Source organism: Neophocaena asiaeorientalis, unplaced genomic scaffold (genome assembly GCF_003031525.2).
Source record: "Neophocaena asiaeorientalis asiaeorientalis breed wild unplaced genomic scaffold, Neophocaena_asiaeorientalis_V1.1 scaffold240, whole genome shotgun sequence".
NCBI lineage: Eukaryota > Metazoa > Chordata > Mammalia > Artiodactyla > Phocoenidae > Neophocaena > Neophocaena asiaeorientalis.
Genome location: NW_020185331.1, coordinates 1,500,372 through 1,513,340, shown reverse-complemented (window position 1 = coordinate 1,513,340; position 12,969 = coordinate 1,500,372). Strand labels below are relative to the sequence as shown.

General features: G+C 52.6%; 2 protein-coding genes across 3 annotated transcripts in view; one reads left to right on the top strand and one right to left on the bottom strand.

The window, feature by feature from the left end:
* The window catches only part of CRTAC1 (cartilage acidic protein 1), a 154,454-nt gene that overhangs the window by 140,172 nt on the left and 1,313 nt on the right, over positions 1 to 12,969 (top strand). Inside the window, exon 15 of one of the 2 annotated variants that reach the window (XM_024735070.1) lies at positions 11,581 to 11,636. The exons of the other annotated variant lie outside the window; for it this stretch is intronic. Within the exon in view, the coding sequence (XP_024590838.1) occupies positions 11,581 to 11,636 (56 nt within the window). Of the gene's footprint in view, positions 1 to 11,580; positions 11,637 to 12,969 lie in introns of those variants that run through there. 2 annotated transcript variants of the gene reach the window in all.
* GOLGA7B (golgin A7 family member B) overlaps positions 6,409 to 12,969 on the bottom strand; it is an 11,902-nt gene continuing 5,341 nt past the window's right edge. Inside the window, exons 2-5 of the mRNA XM_024735074.1 lie at positions 11,597 to 11,722; positions 7,792 to 7,944; positions 7,604 to 7,705; positions 6,409 to 6,510 (exon numbers count right to left, since the gene is read on the bottom strand). Coding sequence (XP_024590842.1) covers positions 6,409 to 6,510; positions 7,604 to 7,705; positions 7,792 to 7,944; positions 11,597 to 11,722 — 483 coding nt within the window. The remainder of the gene's footprint in view (positions 6,511 to 7,603; positions 7,706 to 7,791; positions 7,945 to 11,596; positions 11,723 to 12,969) is intronic.

The window sequence follows — 12,969 nt, the reverse complement described above, 5'->3', positions numbered from 1 at the left end:
CCAAGAGTTCAAGGGGAACTGGGACAGGAGGAAGGCCATCCCCACCACAAGGCCTTGTAAGCTGTGTATAACATTTCCCCTTCCAGGGCCTTGCTCAGCACAGCTCTCAGGTGGTAGCTGGTCCGCAATCACTTTTCCATTACAGAAATCGATAACTTGAATTACTCCAAAATAACCAGCCCCTTCGTGCCCCTGCAAATCTAATTTTTCTGTGTCTGCATTTGCCCACATGCTTCTCTCTGAGCCTGAAATCTGTCTTCATGAGTCAATCCAGGCAGAACGGAACCTTTTGTCTAACTGTGACACACAGTCACAGAATAAGAGATGGATTTGGGATCGGAGACTTAGGTTCAAGCTTTCGCTCCGACACTAACTAGCTGTGGGCGCTCGTGAAGCCACTTAACCGTCTAATTTCCTCATCTATAAAGTGAGAATTCAAATATAACCACCCACAAGAGCGTTAAAGAGCAAAATGGGATAATACTGTACAGGAGCTCCTCGCATATATTAGGGGATCAGTGAACCCTTGGATTTTGCTTGTTCTATGCAAGAATCTGGAGCCTGGCTATGAATCTACATCATGAGGCCACAGTATAATGAGATCCTAGTGTAACTCCAGCAATAACAATACCTTACATTGGAGAAACAGATTATCATTTACAAAGATGCCTTCTCACAACGCTCCCATTCTGCAAATGACAAGCTAAGACTCAGTGTGGTTAAGCGGTTGACCAGGGGTCTGCGGACCGGTGCAGCTTTCTGACCCCCTCCATACCCTTCCACCTCCTCCATCATCCCTGTCAAAACCACGAGTCCCTGTGCAGCTCTGGGACGCTAAGTTCTGCGGTCCAGCAGATGCTGAAGTGACAGGCCCTTTAAATAGCCTCTTAGAGGAAGAGCTGTGCGTACAGCACAATCTGCTCTCAGTGCCGCCGGGAGAATAAATCCTCCCAAAGTCGCCTGAGCAGGGTTCTGTGGAAACCTCGGAAGGCTGGACTTTGAAAGGAGGGAAAGAACACCTATTTCATGCCAGGCACATTCGTGGCCAGCTTCTCACCGGCTCCTCAAAACCAGTTGTTCTTAACCTTTTGGGGGGGTCACATACCCCTTTGAGAATCTGCTGAAAGCTGTGGATTCTCTTCCCCAGTTGAAGGTACATCGTTCTGCATACAAGGGCAAGGGGTCAAGATTAAGAGCTCCTGGCATAAACCTGGGCTGTTCTAAGATTTCCTTAGGTACCAGGGACCTTCTTTTTTAAGTGCCCCACCCCTCATCATATCAAACATTTCCATACACATCCACAACTCGCACTAAATCACACACACACACACACACACACACACACACACACACACACACACACACACCCCTCGAGTTAAATTGCAGTTGACTGTTTGACAATGTTACATTTTGTAGATATGTAATAAAACATTAATTTCAGTTTTGTGCTTTTCCTATTTTGAAGCCAATGAACTTTCTTGGTAAATTTCATTGAAATGTATCATACTTGTAGAAAATATGCAAATCTTAAGTGTACAGCTCCATGAATGCTCTGAACGTGAGCACACCTATGTAACTGCTGGAGAAACAGCTCATCAGGAGTCCCCAGAAGCCCCCAGGCCCCCTTCCACTCGCTGCCCCCCACCCCAGGGCAGCCGCTATCCTGACTGCTAACACCATAGATTAGTTTTGCCTGTATTAGAACGTGTTATACGTGCAATCATAGAGTTCATACTCATTTTGTGTCTGGCTGAATTCATGGAACCGATCGACTTTCCCATTCAGGTCTCAGATATCTTCAGAGGCCTGTGAAAAGCTCATAGGCTCTAGGTACCGTCGAAACCAGGGGTTCTCAACCTTGCCTTCGCTCTAGAATCTCTAGGGGAAATTTTAAAACTCCTGATGCCCAGGCTGCACCCCAGAACAATGAAATCAGAATCCCTGGGGACAGGACCAGGCATCAGTGGTTTTTCTTGCTCCCCAGGTAACTTTGATTACGACCAAGAATGAGAAGCACTTGTCTAGGCAATTCTGTAAAGTACTAGTATCCCGATTTTACAGCTGGGGAAACTAAAGCTCCAGGTCTTTCCACCATATGCAACTGTCATGAAGCCAGAGCTCCAATTTAGGTCTGACTTGGGGCGCTCTTTGCATTGCCTTCACCCATGGTGAAGAGTAAAGCCAAAACCAGGTGTGGGTGCCTCCTGCCAGACACCTCGTCACTGTAAGTCCTTCCAGAGCTATGGAGAAGGGAGGTCATGTTTCCCAGGCTGCAAGACCCCCAGGAGAAAGGCAGCACCCCGGTGGCTGGCCATAGGGAGAAAGAGTCACCACAGACTGGACTCCATCTTTGCCCCACGCCACTCTGGAAGTCCCAGAAAAGTCCTTGCAGGTGGGAGCAGCTGCTTGTTTGAGGGTCGCGGAGAAGTTTCCCAGCCGCTGAGATGCTCTGGCCCCATCTGCTTTGATTTGGGGGGTGCAGTGCAAGATGCCACCACTAGGTGGCACCATGAGCTTCTGTAAACCCTTTGGTTTTCACACACACCCCTGCCTTTGGCCAAAGGAAGCCAGAAAGCGGAGTCAGGGGACAGTGATGGGGGAGCAGCAGCCCAGAGCTGCCTGAGGGTTCCTCTGCTCCTGGGGCCTGATGGGGCCTGTCTCTGGCTGGCAAGGAGGTTGCAGGGATATGGCTGCCACTTCCCCCATAACTGAGCCAGCAGAGGAAAGCCAGGCAGAGAAGCCACGCCTCAGCCGGCTTCTCCCCTCACTGCCCTTCACCAAGCTGCCCCTGTGGGCCCCGCACGCCCATGAGGAGCCCAACCACCCACACTCCCGTGATGCCCTGGGCTTGAAGGTACCAGACCTCCCTTGGAGCCGAGGCACACCTCCAAGTCCTTCCCTGGGTTATCTGCCAAATCCTCACCCTAGGATGGCTGAGAGGGTCTCTGAAGCTGGTATAGTCTTCCCCACAGTTTGGAGTCAGACTGTCTGGATTCAAAGCCAAGCTCTGCCACTTTCTAGTTGTATAGTTTTGGGCAAGTTACTTAACTTCTGTGAGCCTCAGTCTTTTCATCTGTAAAGTGGGAATAATAGTCCACACCACAGAGGGTCGTTGTGAGGATTGAATGATGAATTATGTAGAGTCTTAGCCTAGTGCCTGGCACATAGTCAGTGCTAAATAAATGTTAGCTACTATTGTTTGTTTATTATTACTACTAATAATAATGTTGCAAACAGGACAGACAAAATGAACCTACCTGCATGTTAAAGAACAGCCTCCATTGTGACAACCCACCCACACCCCAGGTTTCAGCAGAGTCAGCAAGTCCAGCTGCCCCTTAGAAGCAGAAAGTACAAACAGGGAAGAAACGCAGGATCCTGTTCAGAGAGGGCCCCCCCCAGACCCCCACCCAGAAGTGGAGCCATTGTTCCCATGGTCTGGTGGGATCCTCTCTTGTCCCACAGACCTGAATGTGTGACCCCGGCCATCCTACAGCCTCGGGCAACTTCCATTAGGGTGTCATCCCCAAAGTGTCAGAGTGAGCACTGGGTCAGGAGACAACCTTGGTTCTAAACCTGGCACTATCATCAACCAGCTGTGTGACCTAGGTCAAGTAACTCACCCTCTCTGGGCCTCCATTCTGCCTCACTTAGATGATCTTTAAATGTCCTCCCACATCTGTGCCACATGGTTTTAGTGAAGTATCTGGCACACAGTAGGTGCTCATTAAATGTTATTTATTTTTATAAAAGCCAAGAAACAGGGCTTCCCTGGTGGCGCAGTGGTTGAGAGTCCGCCTGCCGATGCAGGGGACACGGGTTCGTGCCCCGGTCCGGGAGGATCCCACGTGCCGCGGAGCGGCTGGGCCCGTGAGCCGTGGCCGCTGAGCCTGCACGTCTGGAGCCTGAGCTAAGACACAACTCTACTAGGTTCCAACACCCACATACTTTTCTTTAGAACCGAGTGACCTGTGTGATCCAACCCCGAACAGATATGAGCTCAAGAAATGGGTATTTATCTAATTAATCCATGACTTGATTTTTTTTTTTTTTTTGGCGGTACACGGGCCTCTCACTGTCGTGGCCTCTCCCATTGCGGAGCACAGGCTCCGGACGCGCAGGCTCAGCGGCCATGGCTCACGGGCCCAGCCGCTCCGCGGCATGTGGGATCCTCCCTGACCGGGGCACGAACCCGTGTCCCCTGCATGGGCAGACGGACTCTCAACCACTGCACCACCAGGGAAGCCCCGTGACTTGATTTTGACCTGGCTTTCAGTCTAACCTGTTCCCCCCACGTAAGGATCTCAGGGCCTCATAAAGCCTCCAGATTAGGGATGCAGAGTGTCTGCCTCCCACTAGACTGCAAGCTCCAAGAAGACAGGGACCGTCCTGCCCGTGTCAGGGCACCGCCTCTTCAGGAGCACACTCAGCCCTGCCTCCTCGCCGTGGTCCTGGGGCACAGATCTGGCCTCCCACCACCGTGGGGGAGAGAAGCAGCACAGAGCCTCAAGCTAGGCAAGGCCTTTTATTGGAAAAAGAAATAATAAAGCAAAAGGCCACCACATCGCCTACACCCAGCCCTCCCACAGGAGACGCACAGGTCAGCCCCAGCCATACGGTGGGCCAGGGTGGGTATAGGGGTAGGGGCTGTGCTGGAGCCCAGTGGGCTGCAAGCTCACCCGGGGCATCCTTGGACCGGCACCCACTTAGGTTCAGGGGCTGGGCGGCCCTCTCCAGCTTTCTGGAACTTCCCTATATGCTGCTCCTGCATCCAAAAGAAAACCAGACCCCTCTTTGGTTCCAGAAAGCTACCTGGCTAGCTGGTCTTTCATATCCACTCTAGCACCTCCTGCCAGCTGAGGCAGGCAGTCTCCTTCTGTCCATCTTCAGGCACCAGGATGGGGCTGCTGGGTGTCGGCAGCCAGGGCCTCATTGGCTGGACACCCCTCTTTCCTTTCAAGAAAGGAATTTGCCTTTTCCCCTGCGGGTTAGCAGCTCCTTTGACCTTCCAAAGAAGCCTCACTTACACAGCCTTAGGGAGCCCCAGAGCCTGGGCGGGCTGAATATGCAGTGTCCATGGCCCCGTTGCCTTGTCATGAGGGACTGAGAGGGGGGCACAGAAGGCCCTGGAAGGTTGGCTCTGTTCTTCTAGAACCCCAACTTCTTTTTCGTCAGAATGTACACAGTACAGTCAGAAGGTGGGGAGAACCTTGCAGGTAGGGGAGAGGCCAGGAAGGAGAGCCACCTGGCAGCCCAGGCAAGGGGCAAGGGACATTAGGACATTTATTTACAGGGGGACAGGCTGGACCCACACAGAGAAGCAGCCAGACCGTGGTGCACGAAGATAAGACAGGATGCAGAGGGGGTCACTGGCCCAGCAGCCAAGGGGAACGTACAAGTGCACTCACATACATGCACACACGCATGTGTACACACACTCACACAAGTGCACTCACCATGCACTCATGCACACACCTGCCCTCACACACAGTACACACAGGTGCATTCATGCACATAGTGCACTCACATATGTGCACTTACACATGTGCCTGCGTGCACACACACTCATTCTCACACACGTGCAGGTTCTAATCTCAGGAAGTTGGCTCCAGTTCTGGCGGTTAAACCCCCCAAGGCTACATCTCTTCATGAGGCATTTCTCTAGACCCCCATATAACCTCTCAGAGCCCCAGGCCATGTGCCCCACCACCTGCACCCGGTGGCCTGCGAAGTCGCAGGACTTGGACGCTTCTTGGCAAGGCTAAGATGACCTCCAGGCTCTGGGTGGAGGACAGGGACACCATGAGTCTAGAAGAGGTCAGGAGGGGGCTGAAGAGCTCCCCACTGCAGCGCCCATAGGCTGACCACTCCTGTCTCCCCAGACCTTGAATTCGGTGGAGGCAGGGTCACAGACAGGCAGAGGCCCCGTGGTGGCATCAGAAAGAGCAGACACTGGGAGACGGCCATGGGGAGCAGGGCCCTGATGGAGGGAGTCCTGGTGGATGTGGGATTTGGGGTGAGGAATCGTGCAGGAGGGGAATTCTCTACGTGACAGACCTGGATCCTCTTCTGGGGTGTTGGGAAGGGAGCTGCAGAAGAGAGGGGCTGTCCAAATTGTGTTGTCCTCACCCCAGCCTCCCCCTGGAAAACCTGCCTCTGTGTGACCCAGACCAGCCCCGTAGGGTAAGAGCCAGGTCAGGAAGTGGACCGTCCTGCCAGGGGGCAAGGGGCAGGGGGCGCCGTTGATGGCCCGCAGGCAACACTGGGCGGGTCACCCTCCCTCCTGCCCTGGGCAGCAGGGTGGGCCCAGAGAACGACTCAGAAGCGGGTGCTCTGGTAGCGTAGCCGCCGCAGGTCTGCAGGGCCCTCAGTCCAGTCGTACACCTCCCTGCAGGGACTCTCGGCCAGTCACCGGCCACCCGCCCCGCCGCTGCTGCTGCCGCTGCCACTGCTACTGCCACTGCTGGAGCTGCCACTGCTGCACCGGTCCTCGTAGATGGAGATCTCGATCTGGGGCGGCGTTAAGGAGGGATGCAAGCGGACAGGAACTGGCTAATAGAGGCCAGCAGGGAAGCGGGAGGCAGAGCTGGTGCTGGTTCCCAGACAGGAAGGACTCAGAGGCCCGGGGAGCCAGACCCGAGCCCCTCCTCGCACCTGCGCTCACTCAGCTCGGATGCTCCTGCCCACAGCCAAGACCAGGAGCTTGCATTCTAGTGCGTCTAATCGCCGTGTCCCAGGCTGGGGATGTGCCCAGGAGGGGGTGGTACTGCACAGGAAGTGTGAGGACTTGGATGTCCTGAGTTCAGATCTCAGCTCACCCATCTCATCTGTAAAATGGGGATAATAATAGAATCTTGGGGTTACTGCAAGGATTAAATGAAATAAAACATGTAATGCACAATGCCTGGCACATAGTAAAGTCGCAAAGACGAGAAGAGGCTGTCCCTGGGCTTTGTAAGCATGAGATTCTGGGATTTGCATTTTCTTTACTCTTTTCCTGTCAGTTTTCCAGTAAAAGTTATTTTTAAACAATTCTACCCTCTGCTGCTGACTGGGGGGCAGGATGTATGTACACCTTGACCAGGTGGAGTGAGCAGACCTATAACCCTCTGGAATGCCAGCCTCCCACCGCGACCTCACTTTTCTCATCTGTGAAAGGGCAACAACAGGACCTGCTCATTGAACGGGCTTCAATGAGGGTTACATGCGAGAGCATTGACGAGTGGGCCTGAGCTCAGATCCTGGCTCTGGCAGTCACCAGTTGGGCGGCCCTGAGCCAGGGTCAGCTACAAAGGCAATAAGAAGAGTTAGCCACTTTATAGGGGTCTTATGAGAAGTACATGGATTCATATTTTCACTGCACTTACTATGATATCTGGCATGTATTAAGCACTGATTAAATGCAGCTCAATAAAAGCGAAGCCTAAAATGCACAAACAGCACTAACTTGGGGTGGAGGCAGGGGCCAATGACCAGGGGTGTGGGGAACCCTGGGAACTCCCTGAACAGAGGCCCCAAAGGTGGTCCCATCTCCCAGCAGCCTCACCAGGGGCCCACTGGCCGGCAGCTCTGTGCCCTCGCACGGAACAGCCGGAAAGGATACAACCCTCATCCCACGCTCCACGGGGTCTGTGAGCAGGAGACCTCGGGGGGCAAAGACCTTCTCGTTTTGCTCCTGGATGTATCGGGAGATCTTCTTGAGGACCTGCAAGGACAGGGACCGGTTGAGGATGAGGGTGGAGCCCAGGAGCCCTGGGGGAAGGGATGCGGGGCTGTGGGGGAAGGAACCACCTTCTCATAGTGGGTCTCCATGCAGAGGAAGATGAAGTAGGCCGTGGCACAGGCCAGGCAGCCCTCGAGGTAAGAGCTGCCCCCAATCTTCTCCGCCTCTGCGTAGAAGCTGTTGAGGGTCTTCACAGTCTCCTCAAAGAGCTGCCGCTCGATCTGGAGGGAGAGAGGGACAGGGAGCCAGGCCCAGGTCAGCCTCCCTGGAGGTGGCAGTGGTGGGCCCGCACCAGCGTTGGGGTTGGCGTCACACAGGGAAGACTGGCGAGGCTGCAGGAGCGCATGGAGCGCCACACAGGGAGTCAGGAGACCTGGGGTCCAGTCCAGACTTGGCCATCAGCTAGCTGTGTGACCTTGGACTGATGACTTAACCACTCTCACCTCAGTTTCCACATCTGTAAAGTGGGAGTAAGAATGACTACTTGACCTCCCTTGGAAACAGAAAATTCCCATGAAATCCAAGATGTGAACATTTTCTGCAGTGATCAGGCAGGAATTCCAGTGACTTTGCCACACACACACACACACACACACACACACACACCATTGTGGTGGCTGTGAGAGGGCTCAGGACCTGATTAGTAGGGGCTCTCCACATTTGGAGAGCATGAGAGTGATTGGGTAAGACCTCAGGAGTGTCTTTCCAGGAGGAGGCACTTCCTCCCAGTTAAGAGGTCACCCAGGGGACTTCCCTCTTGGCGCAGTGGTTGAGAATCCGCCTGCCAATGCAGGGGACACGGGTTCGAGCCCCGGTCCGGGAAGATCCCACATGCCACGGAGCAACTGAGCCCATGCGCCACAACTACTGAGCCTGCGCTCTAGAACCCGCGAGCCACAACTACTGGGCCCACGTGCCAGAACTACTGAAGCCCTCGCGCCTAGAGCCCGTGCTCCGCAACAAGAGAAGCCACCGCAACGAGAAGCCCGGGCACCACAACGAAGAGTAGCCCCCGCTCGCTGCAACTAGAGAAAGCCCACACGCATCAACAAAGACCCAACGCAGCCAAAAATTAATTAATTAATTACTTAAAAAAGAAAACAACAGGTCACCCAGAACAGGACAGCCCCATGCATCTGGACAACTGAGAAGCTATCCTGCCTGCATCCAAAACCATAATAGCTAATATTCACTAGGCACGCTCTCTGTGCCAGGCACTTTTTATGTATTCTTTCATTTAACCCTCATAACAGTCCTATCAGAGAAGTACGACTCCCACCCCCGTTTTACAGGGGAAGCCTGATGGAAGCTCTGCTCTGTGGTCCAGATCACCACCATCTCTGACCTCTTTAAGTGGTCTCCCTGCCCCCAGCCCTGTCAAGGGAGACTGTTAAAGTCAGATCATGTCATAACTCTGATCAAGAGCTTCCCAAGTCTCCCCATCTCTCTCCAAGTAAAATCCAAGGAGTCCTTACATGCCTGTGAGGCCCTCCAGGGCCCGGCCCTGCAACTCCTCTGATCCCATCTCTTGTTCTCTTGACTCCAGCCACACCGACTGCCCACTGCTTCCTGAAAATGCCACAGGTCCTTTGGGCCTGTGTCCTCAGCTGCAGTACTTTTCCCCAGACACCCCCTGCCCTGGCTCTTCCCTTACTTCCGCTTAGGTCTCGCCTTATCTGACAGCACCCCGTGTCCTCTGCCCAGCTCCCCATTTGTACTTGACCTCCTCTCTTATATTTCCAGTATTTGTTACCACCTACATATTTTCTTGTTGTTTTTTAAATTTTTTTGTATCCTCTAATAGAAAATAAGGTCCATGTGTTCACTCCTACATCTCCAGTGCCCAATACATTGCAGGCGCCTAATAAATACTTGCTGAATGCTGCATGAACTTGGCCAAGTTTACACAGCTCTGACCCGAGTCTGTGCCCCTCACCATGCAGCCCTCCACTGGAGCCTGGAGTGGAAGGTCATGCTCCAAACTCAGTAGGTATCAGTGTCTCTCATCCCATTTTTTACATTCTTTAAGCATCCCCCTCCCCCTCTCACCCCCACAGGACCAGAACTGCCCATCACATAAAATTAGGGACCTCCCATTCCTGTCTAGAACAAAAGCTCTCCCCCAAAATAGTCAGAAGCTTTGGGGTTCCCAGCCACTACTTCTATAAAGACCTGGAGTGAACATATAGAGAAAATTATGTCCATCCTGTCTGGGACCCAAGCCCTGCTGCTGTATCTCAGGGATCACCCCCGCCCCAAAGGACAGGCATGCTAAGATGAGGAGATCTACATGGCTCCCCAAAAGCTGTTTAGGGGTCAGATCAGCAAAGGCCACCCCTGCCCCACCCTCCCAAACTCATTCAAATCTGCCTGGGCTGCTGAATGAAAGGTCATGGTCCTTCTTCTGCCCTCCCCCAACCCCAGGCCAGTTCTAAGGGGGCCTGGGGTGAGGGCTACATACACCCAGGACCAGGAGCAAAACTCAGCAGAAGAAGCTGATGCCTTGCAAGGGGCCAGTGGTCCATGAAACAACCAAGTAGCTGAGTTGGAGCGGGGGGCTGTGGGCAGAGCCCTCGGTTGACGGCCTCTGATGCCACCGGCAGACCCTGTGATGGAGCATCAGGCTCTCGTCTCCGTCCGAGGTGGGGAGAAGGAGGGAAAAGCACCCTCCAGCCCTTCCTCCAGGGCTCTAAGCTTTCCCTGCGAAGACTCTGATCACCCAGGCACCCAGTTTTATCTATGTACCCACCAAGGAAACAGGAGTCCTGTGAAAAAGCAGAGAGTCGGACACCAAGGCCCTTTCGGCCCTCAGTCAGTTTGGCACGTCACTTCCTCTTCCTGGCCCTGAGTTTCCTCTCTTAAATGAGAGGATGAACTAATGCAATGCTTCCCAAACATTTATGCACATATGAATAACTTCAGGATCTGGTTAAAATGCAAATTCTGAGTCAGTAGATCCAGGGTGGAGCCTGAGATTCTGTGTTTCCAGGGGACGTTGACGTTGCCTGTTTTGGTTCAAGGGCTTAGTTGTTCTCAATTGTGGTACACACTAAAATCACCTGAGCAGCTTTTGAAACATAGGCATACTCAGGTCTCACCTCCAGGAGATTCTGATTCAAATGGTCTGAGAAGCGAGAGGGTGCTTCCAAGCAGCAAAGACTACCACTGTCCTATTCTCCCCAAGCTGACGCCCTGCAAGGTTTCCTCAAAAGCTCCCAGGTGATTCTAACGGGCAGCCCAGCATGAGGATCATTGTACCAAGAGACCAGAGATTCTCAAAGTGGGATCTGTGAACCACCCAGTTCCACGTCACCTGGGGATTCCTCATTAAAAATTAAGATCCTCAGCCCCGGACGCACAGTGGAACCACCCAGGGAAATTTAAAGCAATGCTGATGCCTGGGCCCCAGTCCCAGACACTCTGATTTAATTGATCTTGGGTGTGGGCTGGGCACTGGGATTTTTTTAAGCTCCCCAGGAAATTCTAATGTGCAGCTCGGGTTGAGAAGTGTTTCTAAAAAGAGATTCCTGAACCCAGTCCTGCAACTGAGTCAGCATCTCTGATGACACCTAGTATCATCCAATAAGCAAATTCCAGTAAGACCCAGGAATTTGCATTTGTTTGACAAGCTCTCTAGGTGATTCTCTGAAATTTGAGAGCCACTGAACTAGAAAATCTCTGAGGTGTTTCAGCTCTAACTTCCTAGAAGGTGCCAGCAAGACAGTGTTAAGGACATTATTTAGTTCTTCCACCTGAAGCGGCTGAGCAAGTTGTTTCCTATACTATTTTTTTCTCGGAAAAATATACGTATTCTAATAAGCCCCTCAGTTCCATCATAGTCTATGATCCAACTTTAGGAAAAGACATCCTTACCCGGCTGTCCAGCTCTGGGGGGAATTTGGTCTGGAACTGACAGATGGTCCCATCGCTGTAGTCTCTCTGGATAAAGACCTTGGTGGCCAGCGAGGCACTTCGCCGGAGCTCCTGCAGATTGTGGACCTGGGGAGATGTTCAGGAGACACGCACTCAAGGTGATCATCCTTCTAGGTTTGTCCAAGACTGAGGGGTTTATTGGCGTGTGGGCCTTTCATTGCTAAAGTCAGGAAAGTTCCCAGCAAACCAGGACAACTTGTCCACCCCACAAATGTTCAAGGAAGGTTGTGGGAAGCAAGCTTGTTGAGTTTACTCCAGAAGATGCCTCTAGCTATCCCAGAAAGATCTAGAAAAATCCTTAAGCAGAGCCAAAGCTGAGCCAAAGTGAGAGTTTCTGGAACCACCAACAGAGCCAGGAACAAATTTTAACGAGAGGAAAACACTTCCTGGTGGCTAGCCCAGATCCTCTCTCTCTCTCTCTCTCTCTCTCTCTCTCTCTCTCTCTCTCGCTCTCGCTCTCGCTCTCTCTCTCTCTCTCTCTCTCACACACACACACACACACACACACACACACACACACACATATGCATGGTGGGGTCTTTCACTCTTTCATTCATTCAGCAAGTATCAAATGTTCACAGCTTGTTAGGCTGTGGCTTGGGGACCCCAGCACTGGACAAGACTGATGCCTCGGACCCATCCCGCCTAGTAGAGCTGACAGGGTTGCTTGTGGGGCAGAGGAAGATGTGATGCGCCCATGAACTCAGAGGGAGACGGGTTCAGGCCAGGTTATGGCTTAAGTCAGAGACACCACAGATTGTTTCCACGTCCAGCATGTCTCATCACAGGAAAGAAGGGGCCCATAGACATCCAAATTTCCCAGAGAAAATTGTGGATAAAGTGGGCTGAGGCCAGAAAATGAAGAAATCTCCTGCCCTTGTAGGAAGGAGTGGGGTGACTTCTGTTCCTTGTCCACACCTGCAAACTTGACATTGACACAGACTCTAGCATTTCAGAGAAGTGGGCTCAATTCCACGGAAGAACTGGGCCTCTTTCTTCCACTTCCAGCCTCCATCACCCACATTTGAGACAAGCTTCCCACTGGGTGAAATATTCCAGACATTGGAACCACGTGGAGCCCAAGCCCCAAAGGCAGAGTGAACACAGCCAGTTCATCCTGTGTAATTAAGGTGAATCCATTCAGTCACTCAGCTTTCATTTATTGAGTCCCTACTATTGCCAGGCTCTGGGGATGCTGAGCAAAAGACAGTCTGTGAGCTCCAGGGAGGAAGACAAGTAAATATACAATGAATCAGACTGATAAATGCTGCGGAGAAGTAGCATCTCCCCCAGAAACGCTTACTCAGAAAAGG